The sequence below is a fragment of the Panonychus citri genome, unplaced genomic scaffold (assembly GCF_014898815.1).
Source record: "Panonychus citri isolate SS breed McGregor unplaced genomic scaffold, ASM1489881v1 Contig00090, whole genome shotgun sequence".
NCBI lineage: Eukaryota > Metazoa > Arthropoda > Arachnida > Trombidiformes > Tetranychidae > Panonychus > Panonychus citri.
Genome location: NW_026515495.1, coordinates 279,816 through 302,861, shown reverse-complemented (window position 1 = coordinate 302,861; position 23,046 = coordinate 279,816). Strand labels below are relative to the sequence as shown.

At 32.4% G+C, this 23,046-nt stretch overlaps 4 protein-coding genes and 1 pseudogene across 5 annotated transcripts; all 5 read right to left on the bottom strand.

Moving 5' to 3' along the window:
* Positions 1-18: 18 nt before the first annotated feature.
* LOC128387423 (host cell factor 1-like) lies at positions 19-7,321 on the bottom strand. 2 transcript variants are annotated; one of them, XM_053346617.1, is made up of 5 exons: positions 7,008-7,321; positions 4,739-6,077; positions 1,335-4,621; positions 1,122-1,227; positions 19-1,043 (listed from the first exon to the last, which is right to left on the bottom strand). In XM_053346617.1, the coding sequence occupies exons 1-5, from the start codon at positions 7,150-7,152 to the stop codon at positions 1,004-1,006; spliced, it is 4,917 nt and encodes a 1,638-aa protein (XP_053202592.1). In that variant the 5' UTR covers positions 7,153-7,321; the 3' UTR covers positions 19-1,003. The 2 variants fall into 2 exon arrangements, with proteins under 2 accessions (XP_053202592.1, XP_053202591.1); XM_053346616.1 differs by having other exon boundaries at positions 19-1,046; positions 7,008-7,320.
* Positions 7,322-8,515: 1,194 nt separating this feature from the next.
* LOC128387454 (motile sperm domain-containing protein 2-like) lies at positions 8,516-10,013 on the bottom strand. Its single transcript, XM_053346657.1, has one exon. The coding sequence runs from the start codon at positions 9,574-9,576 to the stop codon at positions 8,671-8,673; it is 906 nt and encodes a 301-aa protein (XP_053202632.1). The 5' UTR covers positions 9,577-10,013; the 3' UTR covers positions 8,516-8,670.
* An 899-nt stretch (positions 10,014-10,912) lies between these two features.
* On the bottom strand, positions 10,913-14,703 carry LOC128387427 (uncharacterized). Its single transcript, XM_053346624.1, has 2 exons — positions 12,537-14,703; positions 10,913-12,458 (listed from the first exon to the last, which is right to left on the bottom strand). The coding sequence occupies exons 1-2, from the start codon at positions 14,506-14,508 to the stop codon at positions 10,963-10,965; spliced, it is 3,468 nt and encodes a 1,155-aa protein (XP_053202599.1). The 5' UTR covers positions 14,509-14,703; the 3' UTR covers positions 10,913-10,962.
* Positions 14,704-17,058: 2,355 nt separating this feature from the next.
* On the bottom strand, positions 17,059-18,603 carry LOC128387466 (cathepsin L-like; annotated as a pseudogene).
* Positions 18,604-18,956: 353 nt separating this feature from the next.
* Positions 18,957-21,565, bottom strand: LOC128387446 (procathepsin L-like). Its single transcript, XM_053346647.1, has 3 exons — positions 20,966-21,565; positions 20,662-20,853; positions 18,957-19,619 (listed from the first exon to the last, which is right to left on the bottom strand). Exons 1-3 carry the CDS (start codon positions 21,455-21,457, stop codon positions 19,245-19,247), a joined length of 1,059 nt encoding a protein of 352 aa, XP_053202622.1. The 5' UTR covers positions 21,458-21,565; the 3' UTR covers positions 18,957-19,244.
* Positions 21,566-23,046: the final 1,481 nt, after the last annotated feature.

The following is a 23,046-nucleotide window of genomic DNA, read 5'->3' as shown; positions in this document are numbered from 1 at the left end:
TACAATTATTTTCAATCATTTTCGGCGTAAGCAAATTTATTTTATTTATGAGTTTAAGCAAAATCGATGAAGGGTCACAAATGGATCGAAGTCCGTTTTTTTTTAATTAGGATAATCACTGTTTACAATTAACTTCTCCTTCTCCTTGGGGTTTCAGGCTGTAAGCAAATATGATATATTCAGACATTGGTTTTAAAATTGAGGGGAAAGATTTACGTTAATTAAACGAATAGACCAAAAGGGGGGTAACAGTGCAATTAAAAATGATGATAATTAAATCAGTTTTGAATAGAAAATGAATGAAGATTTGATTTTCTTTGTTTAGATCATAATCGTAATGGTAAATATTGGGGTTTTTTTTATATGTAAATTAAATGCATCAAAATTAATTGATAATTTGATTCAAATCTCTTTTAAATATGATTACATTAAAATCAGCTGATGCTGAACTTATACAAATTGAATCAATTTTTATCTATTAATTGTGTGAATTTAACCTTTTCTCCTCAATTAACTCTGTCCAAATGTGTCCAGAGATACATTTTACCATCATCAATAAGATGATCACGATCATAATCAACAAGACATAAAAAGAGAGAGAGAGAGAGAAAGTAAGCAGATTTTACCAACACACATGCAGTTAGAGAGCTTCAATTTTGGTCAAAATGTTATATCCTTGGTGAGTGTGTGAGAGAGGGAGAGATGGACACACACACTCATAAACACCTTGATTGACAATTTTGTTGACCATTGAATGTATTTGAATGATTAAATCTTTGATGCCCATCACTGATTGTTCAACTCTGATTGAAGGATAAAATGATTTTACAGTCACTAATCTAATCCTATCAATAGATTCACTTGGAATTGTTGGTATTTATTTTTCCCACTCAATTCTATTGGTGTTGTTGTTGTTGTTGTTGTTGTTGTTGTTTTGTCTTTGATGGAGGAATATTTGTTAATCGAGTTGTGTTTTTATATATAAATTTTCATCTTTGCCAAATCAATGTTCAGATTCTAATTTGATTCTTTTAGAAGGTACACTGCTGTAAAATAGAATAAGAGAAAATTACGTTTAAAATCAGATGAATTATTCAAATTATCTCATCAAATTTAATTACTTGTCTGTAGTGGATAAAGTAGATGTGGTTCTTTTCGGTAATCCTTTAGAAATTCCTGAAACGTTTGAATCTTGTAACCATCTAACTTGTGTAGCTGGACCATAACCTAATTTAGCATAATTTTGTTTTCAAAAATAGAGAAATTATTAAATGAACTAAGTAAGGAAAAAAAATGCAAAGTCAAAGTGAAGATAAGTGGATTGATTTGGTCACCTTTTTCGTTTCTTGCCGCAATTCTGAAAATAATGGCTGGTTTAGTAGATGTGTCAATATGAGCTGTTGCTAAATGAATATTTGACACGACACATGAATTTGCTTGTCCAAAATAAACTCTGATGAAGGCTAATTGAGGAGGATTTGGTGTTAAACCAGGTGAGACACCAGATTGAGTTGATCGAACAGCCAAGTAAACTGAATATTCAGTAATTTCTCCTGAAGTAAATTGTGGTGGTTCCCATGAAAGGTGAGCACCTTCTGAACTTTTAACTATTTTAATCGCTGATGGAGCTCCTGGATAACCGGGTAAACATGTTTTGAATGCTGTTACTTCAGACCATGGACCACGACCACATGAGTTAATTGCAGCAACTCGTAATTTGTATGCGGTTCCCGGTTGTAAATTCATCTTTATCATACTTGAATAATTGGGTGGTATAAAATTATCTCCATCTTGAGAGTCAGAGGATAAAAATGTATCTCCATCAGCAGGTACATAGTAATGAGATGCAACACACTGATTGACTTTGAAAATACCGACATCGTACCACTGGTTTTTCTTGGATAAAACGGAGTGTGGGGTTAACTGAGACGTTGAATTAAGACTGGAGCTGTTCAATAGAGTTTGTTGAGTTGATTTAATGGATGAAGTTGTTAAAGTTGTAGTTGGAGCGACTGCTGCTACTGGTTTTAAAAGGTTAGAAGTATTTTCAGTTTTAACAACTCCTAAAGGTCTTAAATTAGATGAACTCTCACTGATCTTATCAGCTAATGATTGTTGTAATTGTTGACTGGTGTTTGTTGATGTTGCTATTAGTGATATTGATGTTGATGATGTTGCTGTCAAAGATGAGGATGAAGATGATGATAATGTAGATGGTTGATGTTGTTTATTCCTTAAATCACCAGTAGCTGCTAAAGCAAGAGTCGATAATGGATCAGAGTCAGATTCTTGGCTTAAAGAGCTGGTGGCTGGTCGTTTAGTTTCACGAACTATTGTTGAAATTGTTGGAATTGTTGGAAGAGCTGGTTCGGGATCATCAGCGCACATTTGTTCGGGTGGCTCTAGTCCGGGCATTTCTACTTTCAATGAAGGGGCAATAAGAGATGAAGAAGATGATGTGATTTGACCTAACAATGTTGATTCAACATTGGTATTTGATTGTTCCGGGGAATTGTCTGGATCTGGTTTAATTGATATCGATGAGAGGCTTGTTTGATTGTTGCTCTGTTGGTTTTCAGGCTGTTCAACTTGATCAGAGGTTTCTGACTGTGTCTCCATAGGCTCTGTCTCAACAGGCTTTAACTCTTCTCGAGCTGTTGATTGTAACGATTCTTTTCCACTGTCAATTAATGAAGTTTCTCCAATGGTTGTTGAAATGTTGTTTGCCTGTTCATTTGATTCAATATTTTTAAACTCTTCTTTGATTATGTCGTTAAGCAAATCTTGACTTGATTTATCGGCCAATGCATCACCAAGTCCATCGTCATTTCTCTGATCTTCTTGTTGTAAATTAGAAGTGCTTGATGCATTTTCTTCAATCTCTTTAGGCAAATCAATCATTTCACCAGATTTTTCAGTTTCTTCAGTCACTTTAGATGTTTCATCAAAAGATTTCATCTCAGCATCAGCTTGGTCAGTGTTACCTAAGTCACTTGGCCCAAGTGATTCTTTGTCTTGTTCCTCAATATTTGTACCTTCTTCACTTTTTGATTGTCCAATATTTGGTTCAGATTTTTCAGAGACAGATTCAGACTTGATGAAAGTAGATTCTGGTTGATTGACCGATTGTTCATTGTTATCAGAAGCTTCTATTGCTTGTTCAACAGACTCATCAGTTTTAATCTGATCGTTTTCATCGACAGTCTTTACAGTTTCTTTCATTTGATCTTCCAAATTTTTCTCTTCTGATGGTTTCGAGTCACTTGTAGATGTAACTACAGTGGGAGTTTGATCTTCTTCTTCTTCTTTTTTAACTTGAGTCTCAGTAGTCTCAGAATCTTCTTCATCAACAGCACCGTCAAATTGGGGGACTTTTGGACTTTCTGTTTTAACTGTAGCTGGAACTGGAACTGCTTGAGGTCTAACTGCGGTTCCAGGCTGTGAAACTAACACATATCTTGTAGGCCCTTGCGCTCTCGTGGCACCGGCATTTTGAGGACTCGATGTTGCTTGTACAAGTCTCATACCTGATAATTGAGTACCAGGCGGTAGTTGGATAATTTTTTGACCACTTAGTGTAGTACCTGTTGCAGCGGATGCCACTGTCACAGCTTGTCCAGTTGAAGTGGCAACTTGAGAGGTAGTAACTAAACCTTTTTGTAAACCTGGAATTGTGAATTTGGTACCACCAACACCTCCAGCTAAGTTAGCCAGTTGAAGGGTGATGGGCTGTTGACCAGAACCACCTTGATTCATCACGATTTGTTGTGCTTGTCCACCCTGCCCTTGTGGGCTTGATATCACCAGCATTTTAACACCAGCAGGGTTGGTTACCAATCTGGCGGGTAAAGTGTTTGCTGAGGTACCAGGTTTCAATGATCCTGCTGAAACACAGATCGTCTTTGTTTGAGCAGTTCCACCAGGGGTACCACCGGATGAAGTGACAACAACTGGGGTTGTTGATTTCGGTGATCCAGATGAACTTTGTGGTGTTGATGTTTGAATTGTCTTTATAACTACTTTCTGTCCTCCTACTCCTTGGGTTACTCCTCCTGGAATTTGGACAACCTGAGGAATACCTTTGATAGAACCAGTAGTAGAACTTGATTGAGTAGTTGGTTGAACTAATCTCACATAAGTTGCATTACTAATTTTACCTCCTTGTGTTTGTGCTAATTGAAGATTACCAGAAGCAGTTTTAACAAACATCAATTGAGTTTGTGTACCGGGAGTAGCACCAACACTGCTAACCACAACTTGTTTAATTGCTGGATTACCGGCAATGGTTTGTTGAATTTGAGGTTCAATTTTGGTCTTTCTTTCAGCGGCAGCAACCAATGCAGCCATTCCTGACATTGCTTGTTGACTTTGAGCTGTTGTTGGTGGTTGTTGTGTTTGATTTGATACAACAGCCGTATTATTGGTTGATAAAGTTGATGATGAAATGGGAGTTGTAACGATCTGTGGGGTTAATGATGCGGTGGTCGTTCTAACAACTGGTGTCACAATTGTAGAAGCTGTTGTAGTAGCTGTGGTGGTTTGGCTTAATGTTGGTGTTTTACTAAGATTTGTACTGGCGACAGTTGTCCTTGATTGGATAAGATTAGAATCACTAATTGTTCTAATAGTAATAATAATAATAATAGAATGAAGAGAGAAAAAAATTGATCAAGTTAGATTAGGTTAAAAATAGTTGAATATAAAAGTTTAAGAATAAGAGGAAAAGAGAGACAAGTACCTGAAAACATTGGATATGACAGTTGGAGCTGTCGTCACTAATTTAGACTCAGTGACCGTCTGAGATTGAATTGGCGTTTGGGTTGGAGATTGAAGAGAAGTAAGTGAAGACTGAACTATTGTGGGAATTTGTCCTGGATTTTGGGAAAGAGGCATCTTGACAACGGGTTGCTGAATGACTTTGGCTACTTTCGATGAATTTTGGACAGGTATTGATGGTAAGGTAGCAGGTGTCGCGGGTGGTGTTTTGACTAATGGTATACCAGGTGGATGTTGACCAGTAGTACCACTCGAATTTGCTGTAGTCTGAGGAGGATCATAATTTTGAATTTGAAGAATATAACTGTCTGCAGTTGGTACAACACCCCAACATACTTCTAGTGTATCTGTTGCTGTACGAACTAATTGTACTCTACTGGGAGGTGAGGGTTTTTCTGTTTCAAGGAACCAAAGATCTTTACAACAGACTTGATTATTCCAAGCTTTACGATAACCGTCTCGACCTGACCATATATACAATCGAGTTGATATTGCAACTGCACAATGACCAGCACGAGCTCTTGGTACACTGTCATCAAATGATTCATTGGTGATTAATTCCCATCTATTTGTGTCTAAATTAAGGGTTGCTAAGGTATTGGTACATTTCCATTCTTTTTCATGTACATTACCTGGCTGTTGACCTCGATTATCATCATCATACACAAGTGGTACCCAGCCACCGAAAACATACATTTTATTACCAATAAGAGTAGCAGAATGAAGTGATCTAGGTAATGGAGGAATACCCTCAACGAAAGGTTTTGACCAATGCATAGTTTGAATATCCAACTGCCATAAGTCCCCGAGTCTACATCCTGACATCCCGCCATATATGATAAGCTTTGGATGTTTACCATCAGCTCCCATGTACGCAACTGCAGAATGACTCTCCCTTGGAGGAGGAGGTGTACCATAGGTTTGCGCTAATTCCCATTGCATGGTGGACAGAAAGGGTTTCATTTCAAGAACATATAAATCATTTAAATATCTGGGAATATTGTTCTTTGGATCATCTGAATCATTAGCTAAACCTCCGAAAAGATAAACTTTGTTCTGTATAAGGGTAAATGAGTGTCCAAGCCGTGGACATGGATAAATCCCATTCTTGGGTGGTCTTGGTTTAAGTTTCCTCCATTCCCATCTAGATGCTTGTAATTCATATAGTTCATTACTGTATTTTCCATATTCGATCATGCCCCCAAATACGAGTAAACGAGTACCATCGCAGACAAAACCGTATGCCGCACATCCCGGTGGTATTTCACCTTTTACTTGTGGTATAAACCATTGGTTAGTAGCTGTTGACAAATTGCCAGAAAGATAATTTTGATATGATTCATAGTATTGGCGGGTATAGATTGTTGATGATTAGTGTTAGACCAATGAAGTTTCCCAAAGAAAGCCATAAAAGATAATTCAACAAATAAAAAGAAAATAAAAGATTATAATGAGAAATATTGTACATGGACATGATAGAGGAACAAATTTTTTTTTTGGAGAAGAGGAATCGATCAAAGGAAAGGGATCAATTTAAACTTGTGAAATTTTAACCAAGCAAATTAGCAGGAAAGGAAGAAACAAAAAAGGCAGGAAAAGCAGGAAAAAGACTAAAAAGAGAGACAGACAAATAGGTAGTGTGTTGGCAGTTTTTTTTTGAAGTATTCAGATTTACCCGCAGCGACAATGATCATAAGCATAAGCTGTCATGAAAGAGAGACAAATAATACATGATAGATAAAGACAATGGAGAAAAAGAAACAAGAATTGGATTGCAAGAGAAAAACTCTAAGGTGTTTGCAAGTGAAATGCAAAAGAAAAAAGTCAGAAAATGAAAGATGAAAGAAAAGTCAAGAGAGAGAGAGAGAGAGAGAGAGAGAGAGAGAAAGAATGAAAGGTAAAGAGATAGAAGAAGAGACAAAAATATGAGAGAAAGTAAAAGAGAGACGCAGACAGAAAGAGAGAAAGAGAAAACTACATTTGAAACATTGGATGAAGATACAACAAAAATAATAGAAAAAAACTGAACATGATAGAAGAGAAAGACAGAAAGAAAGAAAGAAGAAAAAGAGAAAAGAAGAAAGAGAAAGAAGCAATACTAGAAAAGAGAAGAAAGATAGAGAGAGAGAGAGAGAGAGAAATAGAAAATGATGAAGAATAACACACAAATGAGAGATGTTAATCGATCAATTAAGGAATGGGACTAATTTTGATTAGCTAATTATACTCACTTGTATTGTAAACATGTAATTCATCAACTATTCCCTCATTGCCACCACCAAATATTATAATCAAATCTTTTATAGCAACCGCACGGTGACCATGCCTTGGACGCGGCGACGGCCCAGTACTATTAGCCACTCGCACCCACTTCATTGATTGTAACAATTAAGCTTTCGGATAGAGTTACGACAAATTGTAGGACCGGTATTTTGTCCGAAACAATAGTTAAATAAGATTTAAATTGTAAACATTTTTAATTAAAGAAAATGAGAAAAACAAAAACAAATTATTAGTTGTTGCGAACAGCAAACATGGCGGATGGGCGTTCACCTTTTCACATTTTCTTTTCTAATTCAACAGATGGCGCAATCTTTAAACGAACATTTTGTTCAATTGAAAATTTTTTTTTCTCTATTCCAACTAATCAACAAATTCAATATTCTTAAGGATTTTAATTGTTTCTAAATCATTCTAATTGTTAGAATTGATTTTGTTTCTTTTTCTATTTAATATGTTAATTGTTTGATGGCCTTGGTTGGGTTAAAGAATTTTGTTAATTGATTGATTGATTGGTTGATTGATTTGTGTAAACATTTTCTCGTCTTGGTGGATTAGGTAATCGTTTTTTTTTTAATCTATTGGTTGGATTAATTTTTCGGTTCATTTATATTAATTGTTTTGTTTTGTTTTGACCCTTTGATTGACCAGGAAATTAAAAGGTAATGAGTTTGTAGTTTTGTTGTTGTTTTACTTGTGATCACATTGTTGACCTTAATTATTTTATGGAAATTAATTAGTGTGTCTTCATGTTGTTTGAATATATGAAAACCTTGTCTTTGTTTGTATTGGTATCTCTTTCTAACAATGAATATCTTTTTTTTTCTTACAGATTTTGGTAACAACAATTAGTAAATTGTGTGACTCAAGCTGAATTATCAACATGTTCTTAAACTGTGTTTAATTGTGTTTCTTTTATATCCAATCAAGCTGAGAATAAGAATGGATAGAAAAACCTTCAACTCGTTATAATCCCAAATGAACGTTTTTCTTTTGTTGTTGTTCAAATTGACTGTTTACCTCTTAATTGTAGAGTTTTGAGAAATCAATCACGTTCAAAATCAACAATCAATTTAGAGAAAAGGATTTCCATTCAAACAATTTAAACACAATTATTAAGAATTGTTGATTCTCCCTCTCCCTCTCTCTCTCCTGGTATTGGAATATTATTAATGGTTTGGAAATATATTAATAATAATAATGTTCACCATCAGTAATCAAAACCGGTCCAAGTATAAAGTTAATTGTGGTTAAGATAATTTTCATATGACAATCGATGAAACAAGGAAATTAAAGGAGTATGACAATTAACCAAATCGATGACAATCAAAGTGAGAATTGAAAGGAAAAGAAAAAGAGTTTAAAATCAATAGTGGAGATCAAATTGTCAAATTAAATTGTCAAGGAAATTTTTTTCTACAAAGAAAGTTAATCAACAAGGAAAAATAAATCACCAGAATCAATTGGAAACATGGAAACAAATCCGATTTAATTTTGATCCATTGGTAGAATTATTAAAGAAAAAAGTTTGCAAGTTACAAATATTCAGGTAAGTTGGTAAAACAATTTATTTATAAGACAATCAATAAGAATTGTAGATGATGATTAAGTTAATTAAACCTCTAAAAGAGGCTCATAAATCTTATAAATTTCTTGCATTCGTTTCATAGGTAACCCTGACTCTTTGGTTCCATATTCAAAGACATCGGGACAACCCTTAGGGCAAACTTCGTAGCCTTTATATGGACGAGTACAATTGCCGCCGAGAAAATTTGGAAGTCGATCAAGAGAAATATATTCTTGAATTGATTTGGAATCGACAAATTTGATGATGTCCACCCGATCAGATGGAATCCAAGTCTTGACCAAACCCCAGAACATTCTTAAAATAAAGGGTAAATTGATAACCAAAATATTATCAATTCCTCGAGGAAAATGGTTCATGAGAAGATTAAGAAAAAATCTTAAAAGATCAAAATCAGCATTTCGAATACCAGTATCGGCAAAATCGAGGATTAATGTCCAACCATTACCATCGGCGATCTCATCGATTCTCCAAGTTTGATAAGCAGTAAACAATTGTTCCCATTTGGAGATATCCTTAACACCCATGACAAATTTACACCGAGAATACATGGTTGGTCTACCCTGATTATCGGGTTCGTAAAGGAAAAGTGGACCTACTCTCCAAATTAGATCAGGAAATTCATTCTCATTAACAGTTCGGACACCAAGTTTTTTACGCCATCTAAGGGTAGCAATTAATCCTTGAAGTGATTTCTCCTCGTTATTATTGTTAATAGACACGAATCGGTAAACTGGCCAATCGTCAGTTTTTATTTTCTCCACTTCTTCACAATCAAATGATTCTGGTTCCTCGGTGGCACAATCAATAAATCGTCTTCGTACATTTTCAACGATTAACTGATCAACTGGAGCAAAGGTTCGTTCCCTTGATTGTCGAGGTGCTTTGGCAATAGTTAACTGAGCAGTTTCTATTGTTGATTGAGATGATTCCATGTTAATTACTGTATTGTAATTCACTAATTGTCAATACACAGTTTTTACAAGAATTAGCAAAATGTCAAAGCAAAAGTTGAATCAACAAACCATAAAAAAGGAGACACTAATGTAATAGTTAAATTGTAACTGTTGTAATTACAATAATGATACAAGTTGATTAGTAGTAGAATTACAACTGAGGAAACAATTTAAAAAGAGTGAAACAATTTAATTGTATACACTCACAATTTGAGAGACACGTTAACTATGATCAGAAAATCAAGTTGTTGAAACTTTAATTTTCACTTTTTAACTGTTACTTTCAATTGAATCCAGTTTTTAATCATCAAGAACCGCCTCAATTGATTGTTCAGGGTTTCCATGATTTCTAATGACAGCCCAATACTTAGGATTTAATCATTTTGTTATTTAATCAAATCAAATCAATCAAAGAAATGTAAACAATTAATCCCTCCAACTAATCAACTAACATAATTGTTTTTCAAAAGTTGACATTTAAGATGAAACATAATCAATAGTTGTAAGTTTAATTATCTAAATGAAAAAGTTAATTGTTTCATTAATTAGACGAATCATAAATTATCTAATCAGTTGATTACAAGTTTAATTGCTCAGTAAATCATAATAAGTATATATATTTAGATTTTTGGACAATTAGACCAACTAACTGATATTACATTTTCTTTTGATAAACAATTAGTTAATTGTGACAATATTTAAATCTAAGCTTAATGACCCTAAGAATTGAATAATTGTTTACAATCAATACTAATTGTTAATGTCAAGATTATATTTATATACATTTTCCTGTTCTCGATTTTTAATTAACTTAATTCTGTTTCAAGTTCATCTTGAGGGAACACGGATTTAAATTAGTAAAATTGATTGTAAACTTAATTACTTCAAAAAAAATATTCACCTTTAGGCTAATCAAGTAAATGATTTTAAATTGTAATCATCATATTGTAATCATCACTATGATAATGGCAATGACCTGATTAATTTGATTATCCAAAAATAATATTAATTTGATTTGTTTTTTAAAGACGATTACACTTTTAATTTTTTCGTATATTAATTGTTTACAATTAACTTCCTTCCTTGGCTTAAGGGTGTAATAAGTAATAACATTTAGATATTGATTTAACATTGATGCAACTTGATTAGTTAATTGTGAAGGGTAATACAAGTAATACAATTACAAGGTTGATTTACCTTTTACATGATAAAATAAGGTAAAGAAAATTAAATTTTATTGACCTGATTGATTAAATTGTGACAATTTACCGGACAAATTAACGCAATTAATTAATGGACACAAAGGTTAACAAAGTGAAATTAAATTTAGTTTAATTGGCTCATGAATTGATTTGATTGTTCAAATCATAATCGTAAATATTGTTTCATATGTAAATTAAATGAATCAAAATCAATTGATAATTTGATCCAAATCTCTTTAAATATGATTACATTAAAATCAGTTGATGTTGAAGTGATACAAATAGAATCATTTTTCTCAACTAATTGTTTCAATTTAACCTTTTCCTCGATTAACTGACCAATGTCCAGAATAAATTTACCATTGAGAGGATCATCACAATCAATTAAACATAAAGAGTAATCAGATTTTTCAGCACACGAAGTTAGAGCTTCAAATTTGGTCAATTTTACGAAATTTTGTCCTTGATGAAGTGGACACACTTTGATGGACATTCGTTGACCATTGAATGTATTTGAAATGATTAAATCTTTGCCCATCACTGATTGTTCAATTCTAATTGAAGGATAATATGAAAACGATTTAGTAATCATATCAACAATTGATGAAACTAATCTAATCCTATCAATAGATTCATTGGAAGTTGTTGATTGTTGTTGAAAATTATTTTCTCCAGTTGAATCAATTGTCTCAATTGATGGTGAATTGTTCACTAATTGAGTTGAATTTTTAATCAAATTTTTCACCTCATCAATATTCATCATCTCAAGTAATGAATTAACCTCAACTAAATTGTGATCATTAACTAATAGTTTATCAATTATCTCAGCATTATTGATAATCTTTTCAATCCACCGGGAGCCTTTTGTTTGGCTAATCATGTCAATTGATTGTAAAAGATTAACATCTAATTGTAGATTGATTAGTTGTTCAATTGTTGACCATTCTTTACCAGAGTGGACAATACTAAGGGCTACTTTTGAACTTTGACATCCATGAGCTTTGACCATAAGAAAACCTTTGTATGCAGACATCAATGGAAATAGATTGAAACGATTAACTGGATCATCGGAACACCAAACAATCAATTGGTGAAACAATTCAATCCAATCAGTTGATTGTTGATGATGATCATCATCAATGTTTAAGGTTCCATCAAATATTTGCTTGAAAATTGAGTCCAACATGAAAGTTAATTGTTTAACATTTTCTCGTCTAATTGTTTCAGGTTTACAATTGATACGATTATCGACCAACCAATTGGTACAATCAATTGATTTTCCTTGATCATCTTTCACAAATCGATTGACCAACAATTTAAATGATATTTCACTTGATTGAAAAGTTTCCGGTTCATTTTCCAGGTAAATTTCAGGAGTAATTTTGGTCAAATGTCCACTTTGAAGAGGAATCAATTGATTCTGATAAAGTAAATTAGTTAAATCACATTTTTCCAATAGAAAGATAATATCATTGATCCAATCATATATGTTAACAATCAGTGGCATTGATGTGGTTAACTGATCAACTTTAACTGTCTCTTCATTTGGTTTAACAATCAACTGAATCCTGTAGATTAACATGGTCAGTGTCCAGCGAAGGAAAAATGCCCGAGGGTAAACTTGATATGATTTCTCACAAATAGGAAAACATTCAATTGCTATTAAGGAAAATGAATAATGAAAAATCAGTCAATTGTTTAAACTAATTGTTGTTGATTAATGAGACTTGTACTTACATGGATATAACTGTTTCAATACTCGAGTTAAAGTTACAGTTATTGAATCGGGTTCAGAGTGAAATAATAGACTCATGGTGAATGCTGATTCTAAAAGGTCAAGATTTAATCTTTGACCTAATCCACTGATACGATTGAGTAAAATTTCAAGATTAATGAAAACTGTTTCCACTCTCATCTGGGGTAACCAAGTTAATTGATTTGTATCAATACCTTTATGGAGTAAATTGTCTCTTAAATCATCACCTAAATCACTGTAAATATCTTTGATTGTTTCGTCGATCAACTCGAGCCCATTGTCCATTTCATGGTGAAGCAATTGATCTCGTTTATTTGGGGCACCTTGGAATGACCTTAAGATACCATTTTGAGAAGGTAAGATTGACCTTTTCTTGAGTAAATCGTGAAAACAATCATATGATGATAGAAAATGAATCAACTGATTTAACCAATTAATTGCTCGATCTTCACTTTTAGAAATATAATCAATCGAAGTGGCCTCGATTAGTTGAATGGCATCGTCGACGCTGAACTTTACCGGTAATCCCCAATCTCGATAATCTTGGTTAATTATTTGGATCCATTTCGACGAGACTTCTAAATGGGGACAATCTTTTGATTTGGTTATAATTGCTGAAGCAATCGAATGCCAAACAGTTTGATTAATTGAACAATCGGGAAAAAGGCAATCGTCGATTCGTGAATAATAGTAAAGTTCATTTGTCGATCTTGTGTTACGAACTAAATCTTGACTTCGAATAAATGATCTTAAGGGTAATTGAATGGTCTTTCTGAACCAAAGGTTATCCGAGTAACGATTTGAGTATCTGGGAAGGCCACTTATCGCCAGAATGTGACGATTTAGCACTTGAAGGTCGATTAGTTCACTAATGAAAGTGATCCAATAATCACGATAAGCACAAAGAATTGATCTATTTATTTCAGCGATGTGATCAGATTCGGCTTCCGATGTTTTTTTAATCCTAAGTCCATCTCTAAGGTCACTTGCCATCCAATGTGAACTTTGTATCAATGGAGCACAATTAAAATCTTCAGTACCAATAAGAGGAAACTCTTTGAATATTTTGGCCTGACCCGAAATGGAGGTTAAATAGTAATCATTGGAACCCGATTTAGAGCAGTTAACACCAAGGATCAGGCCGAATGAGTCGCACGGGCGAATTAACATTGAATGGGACAAACCGGACACTTTGGCTCGAAAAATTTTTCTAAATATGGGCTTGCTTTTAAGAGTATATTTCAATTGTGAACCATTTTGATTAACGACGATTGAATCAATTGACTCATTGATTACCAATACGAAAATGATATTACGCCTGAGATCTTCGAGTGCTGAGCAAACCATAGCATAAGAATCGGGATCAAGATGATATTCGAATGATGAAAAATTATGACTGGTCACTGTCGATAAAGATGGCGAAGAGGCCAACGAGCCTTTCCTAGTACTCGTCAGGTCAACTGAGTCATTATGATGCTGGCGAGTCAACGAGTCGATCTGTTGATAAGTTTCCTCTAGCAGAATCTTCATATCATTAAGATTATCAGCTGATCGTTTTAAAGTCAACACGAAATCACGGAAACCTCGAGCTGTCGCTAATTGACCTTTAATTTGGACAGTTTTATTGAGAACGTGGGTCTTTATAAAACCAGTACCAAGTCGATTCTCGTCAAAGGTTTTAGTTGATCCTCTGCGAGCCAAAGCGATCAAATCTTTCACTCTAAATTCGAGGCCATTGTGGGCGAACACAAATCGATCCTTTTCCAGGTTGATGACGATTGTCACCCGTTCATTGGGTCGAGCACAATCTTTGGCGTTTTGAATCAATTCCCAAATGAAACGATGTTTCTGATTCTCTGGGAGCGATTTGAGTCTTTCCAATTCGAGGAGAATCGATTTGGCCTCAAAATCTAACCGAATCTCATCCAGCGAACTAGATAAATAAGAATACATTTGGAAACAATAATATCACAATTAACTAATAACAATCAAATCGCAACGATAACATTTCCATCATTCTGAAAACATGGAGATTATTAAATCCATTTAGATTCAGTTTCCTCTTAGATAATTAACTTTTTTTTGTTTTATAGCAACAATTAGTGGCCTTAAGATAATAATTATCAACAGATGATTAAATTAATTGCTTCTTAATTGTAATTTAGATAATTTCTTGTATATATATTTAATAAATTAATCGTTGAGAAAGTTAAAGATGAAATTTGAAACAGTAAATTGTTTAGTCCATTTAAATTGTATTATGAAACATTTTAAATTGTTACAATAGTGATTAAAATGAATACACAAATGATTAACAGTTAACTATTGATCTAACAATAAGATAATTAAAAATTTGATGAATGAAATGGTTTTTTTTTATTTAATAATCAATTGAATTGATAACAATTGTATCAACAATCAACTTCCGCCATTTGATTGAGACAAAATCAATCTAATTGTGAGTTGATTGAATTAAATGATTAAAAAAGAAGTACAGTTAATGTATTTTCTTTTTGTTAACAATTAACTTTCGATAATTAATTTTAACAATAATGAATTGAATGAACACAGAAACATACACGTTAAATTGGAAAGATTAATTGATTGTTTGGACTAAAAGTTTAATCACTGAGCTTCATTTCGATAACTTTAGAATAAGCATTTCGAAGGGCTTCAGATACTTCGGGTAAAGATGACCTGATGGCGGAATCAAATTGTCCCATGGATGAGTCGAGGACGAAACGATCAGAGATGGTGTAGAGCGGTGAAACCATTAGGGCCACTTCCTCATCGACGGTGGTGGTTAGATTAAATTGTGAAGTTCGAGACCAATCACCGATAACCGAAGCAAAAGCAAAGAAACGTCCGACAATTTTGGCCTTTGGAATTGTGGCCTTGACTGCTCCCTCTGAGATTCGAAGTGGAATTGAGTCAAACAAATAATAATCAACGGTATAATTAGCGCAGGTATTTAGTTTAGGAATCAAGTGTTGGAAATTAAGACAAGGTCCAGCATTGGAAATTTGTTCAACTTTGAAATCGGAAAAACCGGTGAACTGGACATTGTCCAGGGTGAGAACGATTTTACCCAAGGTGGGAGATTTAACATCTCGAACTTCGTGGACAATTGGATTGGTCAGTACAAGAGGGTCAAGTCGGAGTAAAGGTGAATAGTGTGAGGGAGCATTCGAGGATTGGACCGGTGTAGAGACGGAAGGAGATGATGATGAAGATGATGAAGATGAATGGACATTGTGAGGGTGATGATGATGATGAGAAACTGTGTGGTCAGTTGAATCTTTCTCGGTTTTACCGGTCACAATTTCCGACTGGACAACAGATGATTCTTGTAATAATCGGCGGAACAATTCAAATGCGTCAAGAACTAAATCAGTTGATATCTTTGATTTAGATGAAGATGAGGATGCTGTTGATTGTGAGGTTGATGGTGATGATGATGATGATGATGGTAAAGGATCACAATTAATTACTGTTAAAACGGTTGATAGTAAAATCAATTTGACAATTGGTGAAATCATTGTTTTGGCTTTTTAGTTTATCCTTTTTTTTGTGAGTTGGACTTTCAATTGTTGAAACAATTTAGATGTGGATTGATTGTAACAGTTACAATTAACTAATAATAATAGTTAACTATCATCTAGTTTTATATTTATACTTAATCATGTTTGACTCATGTCTGATTTTCACTAATTTAATTGGGTTTGGTTTTCATCTTGGACCATCGTTGATTGTTGATCAATTATTATCATGATTCTGGGTCAACCGTTAGGAAAATGATTGTGATTAAATTAATTGTGATGTTAAATTGTATCCATGATGACTTTACACTCTTAAACAACGGAAATTGTTAATCACAAAATTAGTTAATTGTCTGGTTATTGAATATTTTTTCTAGGAAAACTTGATGTGAACCCGGAAGACAATTAATTTCATCATCATTACGAGGTGAAAAATTATCAATTTAATTTAATTTCAATTGTATTAATGATCAATTTAGACAAATCTATTCTATCATCAGGCTAATAACCCCTTGACCGGCTTTAAATCACATCCAATTCATTGATTGTTCATCATTTTCCAGCAATTTTTCAAGCAATTTAATCACAATTTAAGTTGTTTGATTCTGAAATTAAAGAGAAGAAAAATTAATTTAATTGTTGAAGTGATTTGTATACTAATTAATAGACGGATTGGTTTTTCTCATTACAATAAATGTTTTTAATTTTTATCAAAATTTAAGCATTTACATAATTTTCTGTTCAATTTTATCATTGATTTAACTATAAATTAGTGCTTTGACCAATTTACAGCTAATTAAATATATATAGTAAGTCGGGTGAGTTTAATTGTACTGAATTTTTTAAATTCTTTGTCTAAATCATTGGCTTTGCTTTGGAAATTTGAAAGAGAAAAATGTATATTCTTTTCGATTGAGTATGATCAATATATATCAATGTTTGTTGAAAATCTGATTGTGTTTAATTAGACCAACGGGTAACTGGCAGATGAAGCAATTCCACATTGATTCTTCTTGTTTCGAGCCATTTTAATGTAACCCTTTTCTCCCCATTTTTCGGACCAACTGTTCTTAACGATCCAATAGTCGTTTCCTTCAGCATCGGTTCCATACCCAACAGCAAGAACACCATGGTCAAGATCAGACCATCAAGACCAGTATCAGTTGCTCCGATATCTTTTGGATGGAAATGACATCTACCATTCTAAATAAAATAAGACGAAACAAAAAAATTAGTTCAGTGATTACAATTAAAGGTAAAAATTAATCAGTAACAATTTTCTCAATACAAATCATGTTATTATTCAGAGAAAAAATTATCACATGGAGCCAATCAAGAGATTTCAATCAGATGATTGAAAATAAGTGATTATTATTTACCAATAACATCATGATAATAATAACATCCTAATCACGCATCTAAAATTATCAACAGTTCTCAAAATTTTCCCACAGATAGAGAAAGAGAGAGAGAGAGAGAGAGAGAAACACTTACGTGAGCCAAATATGGGTAAGATTGTTCGGTATCAATACCATGATTATGTCGAATTTAAGAGAAAGCGTTATCCATGATTTGATTATTTGATTGTAGGTGAGAGTTAAACCAGAAAGAGAGGGATTCAAAGAAGAGTTAAGATGATAAGATAGGAAGTAGAATAGTATGATTGAAAAGAAAGCTAAAGGAAATGAAAAGAGAGAAGAGAGAAGAGACAACATCCTCAGGTATCTCACCACCTATTCTAATGAGAGGGAAAATCGAAAGGATTTTAATTGACCTTTCCTTAGATCTTCAGTCACCATTTTACTTTTAAGAATTGGAGATTTGTGATCATCATTTGCCTCAAAGAAAATAATATGCTTGTAATTTTCACAATGTTTCAAGCGACTCATTTCAATCTTAAGATCAGTTATCGAATTTAATGAGTCGAGTCTAATACCATCCATATCCATTGCTTTATAAATCTGCTCCCTGAAGTTCACCATCAAGTCTTTATTTTTCGCCAAAGTGTTTCTTGTTTGTATTAGCATTCGGATTTCAACTCTATAGCAGTCAATCGAGTAATCTGTTATTCGGACATCTTTAACCTCATCTTGGCTCCATTGATTTTCCCATAGAATTTGCTCGGTGAAAAGTTGAGGGTAAACTCCATTTTTCTTGTCGACAAAGAAGTATATTATCGCCCAGTTACCAATTTTCTTTCCATCCTCCACCATATTGGTTTTAAGAAATTCTGTAGGATTCACACATATTGGAATATTTACTTGCTCAACACCAGAGATTTTTGCTAATCTAATATATTCATCTTTGGATATCTCACAATTTCGCCTTTCTTGGACATTAAACATTTTGTAAAGCTTAGACATTTTAAGGATTGTACTTGTCGTTTCACTTTTAATTGTTGTTCTTTATTGATTTACACTTAATCAAAGAGTCACAAATTTTAGGTAAGAATAAGAAATAAAAATAAAGCGGTGAATAACAAAATAGTTTATATTGATTGACAAGCACCTATAAATTGCTCTTGGGTTTGTTTTTCAGCTGAAGTGACTCATGGCTCTCTCTTGATTTATTGTTATTAGTTATCGAGAAATTTTAGATTAATTGATGAATACATGTGATTTTCAATTAAATTTAATTTCAATTGTATTAATGATCAATTTAGACAAATCTATTCAATCATCAGGCTAATAACCCCTTGACCGGCTTTAAATCACATCCAATTCATTGATTGTTCATCATTTTCCAGTAATTTTTCAAGCAATTTAATCACAATTTAAGTTGTTTGATTCTGAAATCAAAAAGAAGAGAAATTAATTTAATTGTTGAAGTGATTTGTATACTAATTATTAGGAGATGGATTGGTTTTTCTCATTACAATAAATGTTTTTAATTTTTATCAAAATTTAAGCATTTACATAATTTTCTGTTCAATTTTAAGTTTGATTTAACTGTAACTTAGTTTGTTGACCAATTTACAGCTAATTAAATATATATAGTAAGTCGGGTGAGTTTAATTGTAATGAATTTTTTAAATTCTTTGTCTAAATCATTGGCTTTGCTTTGGAAATTTGAAAGAGAAAAATATATATTCTTTTCGATTGAGTATGATCAATATATATGAATGTTTGTTGAAAATCTGATTGTGTTTAATTAGACCAACGGGTAACTGGCAGATGAAGCAATTCCACATTGATTCTTCTTGTTTCGAGCCATTTTAATGTAACCCTTTTCTCCCCATTTTTCGGACCAACTGTTCTTAACGATCCAATAGTCGTTTCCTTCAGCATCGGTTCCATACCCAACAGCAAGAACACCATGGTCAAGATCTTCTGAGCTGCACTCTTTTTCATCATAAACTCCATGGGAATAGAATTGGAAAGATTCATGACTAGCATCGATAGCAACGGAAACTGGACCAACGGTAGCAATGGCCTCCATTAATTTGGTTTCATTTCCAGCATCAATGTCAACGAATCCACTATCAGTTGCTCCGATATCTTTTGGATGGAAATGACATCTACCATTCTGAATAAAAAAAGAAAAAAGAAATTAGTTCATTAATTACAATTAAAGGTAAAATTCATCAGTAATCATTTTATAAAATATTTGATCACATTTCAAATATGTATCATATTTAAAGTTTTCCTTGTAATTATTGGTGGATCAAATTATGATTTCTTTACACAATTAAGTCAACATGATTAAGTGTAAATGTTGAGAATCTCAACTTGAGATGATCAGACTAGAGACATCTAGTGATTAATAAATTGTAATCAAATATCATTTAGCTAAATTGTTGGCAAGAGTTTTAATAAACTAAACAATTTGTTTCGATTTATGATGAGAAATGATCTAAACCATTGGTAATCACGGCAATGATTTAACAATCATTTAAGATGGAGTTTAAAAGTGAAACAATTAACCTATTTTTTTTCTTATCATGATCATAAATTTCTCGAAGATTCAGAAATTCATTATTAGTTGAAAGAGACGGAAGAAAAAAGTAAAGATGATAAGATGAGCTTGATAAACAAAGAAAAGTCAAGTACCTCACAAGGAGATCAAATTCAATTAATAGTAAACAAAAATTAATCAAATCCAATCTAAGATATTATGAAAACTACTTAATCTTGTATCACTTTCTCAATACAAATCATGTTATTATTTAGAGGGAAATGTATCACATGGAGCCAATCAAGAGATTTCAATCAGATGATTGAAAATAAGTGATTATTATTTACCAATAACATCCTAATCACGCATCCAAAATTATCAACAGTTCTCAAAATTTTCCCACAGATAGAGAGAGAAACACATTACATATAAGATTACCAAAGAGATGATAAATTTGAGTGAAATTAATACTGACAATTTAATGTGGTCAATTAAAATTATCAACAATAATCAACTGCAGTGAATGAGATGAAGATGGAGAGAAAGATTCTCTAGGCAATTGGATTGGAAAGATTCAATTGATTCTCTTTGTTAGAGTCAATGTATATTATAAATTGTTGAGATTAAATTTTGCTTTTTCAAGCTAATTTTATCTAAATCAATTGAAACTTACGTGAGCTAAATATGGATAAGATTGTTCGGTATCAATACCATGATTATGTCGAATGTAAGAGAAAGCGTTATCCATGAGTCCACCTTCACAACCGTTGTTACCGAATTTCTTTGAACAGTCAACAAGATTTTGTTCACTAAGAGAAACCATTTTACCAGTTTTTCTAAAGTGCTGTCCTTCAAGAGCACCAGTCTAATTGGAGAGAGAAAACAAGAAAAACAAGAAAAGAAAAGATTTAAAAATAAACATCAGAGAAAAGAACATCAGCAAAAGAGAATAGAATATTAAATAAAATTCTACTCACTGAACTGAAAGCCCAACATGATCCACATTGTCCTTGATCTTTAACCTCGGTGACATAACCCTTTTCTCTCCAATCGATTGACTTAGGAAGTGAAACATGATGTGGGGTCAAGAATGTTGTAGCATTATAAATATGAAGACGAAGATGAGCCTTGTAACCGTTCATTAGGGTGACAAATTCATGGTGTAAGAGATCACCGAAATGATTCATTGACAAATGATATGAATGCATACCATTAGCAGCTCGAACATTGTGACGGGCAATTTTACGCTTATTTTCCAAGAAGATTTTCATCCTGAAATATTCTTCAGTCTCATTGGAATATCGTTTATTAAATTGTGACTTAAATACTTCCCATTCATCGACAAGAATATCTTTAAAAGAACCAGAGACAGAATTGATTCCATTTTCTCCACCACCAAAAAGAATAGAACCAAAAGCGAAACTCAGGTGAAGGCAAAAAATTACACAGAAAATTAGAGTAATTTTCATGTTGGGAACACACAGAGAACAAAAATCAATAAGAAAAAAAAAACACTCGGAAACTAATTAATTAATTAATCAAATCGAAACAATAATTAAACCGTTTTCAGAATCAAGGGAAAACTTTTAAACAAGAAAATTCCAATGGGAGTTTACAAAAGTTCTTTGTCGCCCCCTCCCGGTGGATCTTTTGTTCTTGACCCGCGAAATTCAATTTACCATAAATTCCAAATTTAATCAACTAAAGTTACGAACAATTAAACTAATCCAAATTAGTTTTTAATCCAATTAAACGTTTTATTGATTAACAATCAACACTAACATTGAGATGATTTAGGTTGAGAGAAACAATTTATATGGATGATTAGTTTAATTGTTTAACGAATTTGGGAAAAAAAAAGTTTATTGATCTTTGATTGGAAATCAATTATTATATTTATAAATTAATTGATCATTTTGTTTAATTGTTACAATAAATATAATCGTTTAATTTGATTGTTTAGATGTTGGTTAATGATACCATTTGATTTGATGATTAATTTAAACACTTAAATTGATATTTTCTTTTACTGTTAAATATTAGTACAATCAGAAAGAGTAATTGTTTATTATTTAGGAAACAATTTAAGATATGATCAGTTAATTGATTGATTAACAATTAATTGTTAATGATGATGAGCTGATGAAATTATAATATCAATCAACATCATCACTTTGCAATCATTTCAGGCTAAATTTATTAATAGTTTGAAGCAATTGAAGGTTAATTTTTTACGCATTTGGTTAATTGATTACTCTAATTGCAACAATTAAAGTGTCACCAACCTTTGATTATCTCACTTGATCATTTATCATATTGACCAGTTAACTAATCATCAATATTAATTATCTCATGATTAATTAAACAATCTAATAGTCTTGTTTACTTATTCAACATAATAATAATGTTTATCATAACAATTAATATCATTATCCAACAATTAAGAGTACAATTTGAAATTTAATCACCAACAATTGAAAGTTAATTGTAATCTGAGTGGTTAGATATTTGATCAAGTTGATTGTAACCATGAAAATATCATTTTTTTTCATACAATCAACTTTTCAAATTGAACTGGATTAAGATAAACAATTTAAATCAAACAAAAGCAAAAAAAAGTTGATTGTAAACATGTTGGTTAATTTGATCAGCTTGTTAATCATTACCAATCAAAATTTGATACTCATTTGTATTATAATCAATAACCATCATCTCTTGTTAATCAATATGATTAACTGTTGTTTAATGGTTTAAATTTTTTTGCTCCGATTTAAATTTAATCATCACAATTAACTTTTCACACTTAACTTTGACCATTAACCTTGATTAACCTTAAATTGTTGACCTTTTATAGCAACAATTAAAGTGAGAACAGGAAATAACCACAATTAGAGTAATTGAGTAAATCAATTTTTCTCAATCTTTAAATAACTAATCACAATTAACTCAGTTAACAATAAAATATTTACCAAAAATAATAATAACAATCAATGGGCAAACAACATTGACAATCAAATCAATTTTAAATCTAACATTTGAAACGCTGACAATCAACTAA

Coding starts and splice junctions, on each gene's coding strand:
- LOC128387446 (XM_053346647.1), bottom strand. CDS start 21,457: ATGAAAATTACTCTAATTTTCTGTGTAATTTTTTGCCTTCACCTGAGT. Junction 20,854..20,965: donor CATGTTGGGCTTTCAGTTCA/GTGAGTAGAATT, acceptor CTCTCCAATTAG/ACTGGTGCTCTTGAAGGACA. Junction 19,620..20,661: donor CTTATCCATATTTAGCTCAC/GTAAGTTTCAAT, acceptor TTTTTTATTCAG/AATGGTAGATGTCATTTCCA.
- LOC128387427 (XM_053346624.1), bottom strand. CDS start 14,508: ATGTATTCTTATTTATCTAGTTCGCTGGATGAGATTCGGTTAGATTTT. Junction 12,459..12,536: donor ATTGAAACAGTTATATCCAT/GTAAGTACAAGT, acceptor TTTCCTTAATAG/CAATTGAATGTTTTCCTATT.
- LOC128387454 (XM_053346657.1), bottom strand. CDS start 9,576: ATGGAATCATCTCAATCAACAATAGAAACTGCTCAGTTAACTATTGCC.
- LOC128387423 (XM_053346616.1), bottom strand. CDS start 7,152: ATGAAGTGGGTGCGAGTGGCTAATAGTACTGGGCCGTCGCCGCGTCCA. Junction 6,078..7,007: donor ATTACATGTTTACAATACAA/GTGAGTATAATT, acceptor ATTTGTCAACAG/CTACTAACCAATGGTTTATA. Junction 1,228..1,334: donor TGCGGCAAGAAACGAAAAAG/GTGACCAAATCA, acceptor ATGCTAAATTAG/GTTATGGTCCAGCTACACAA.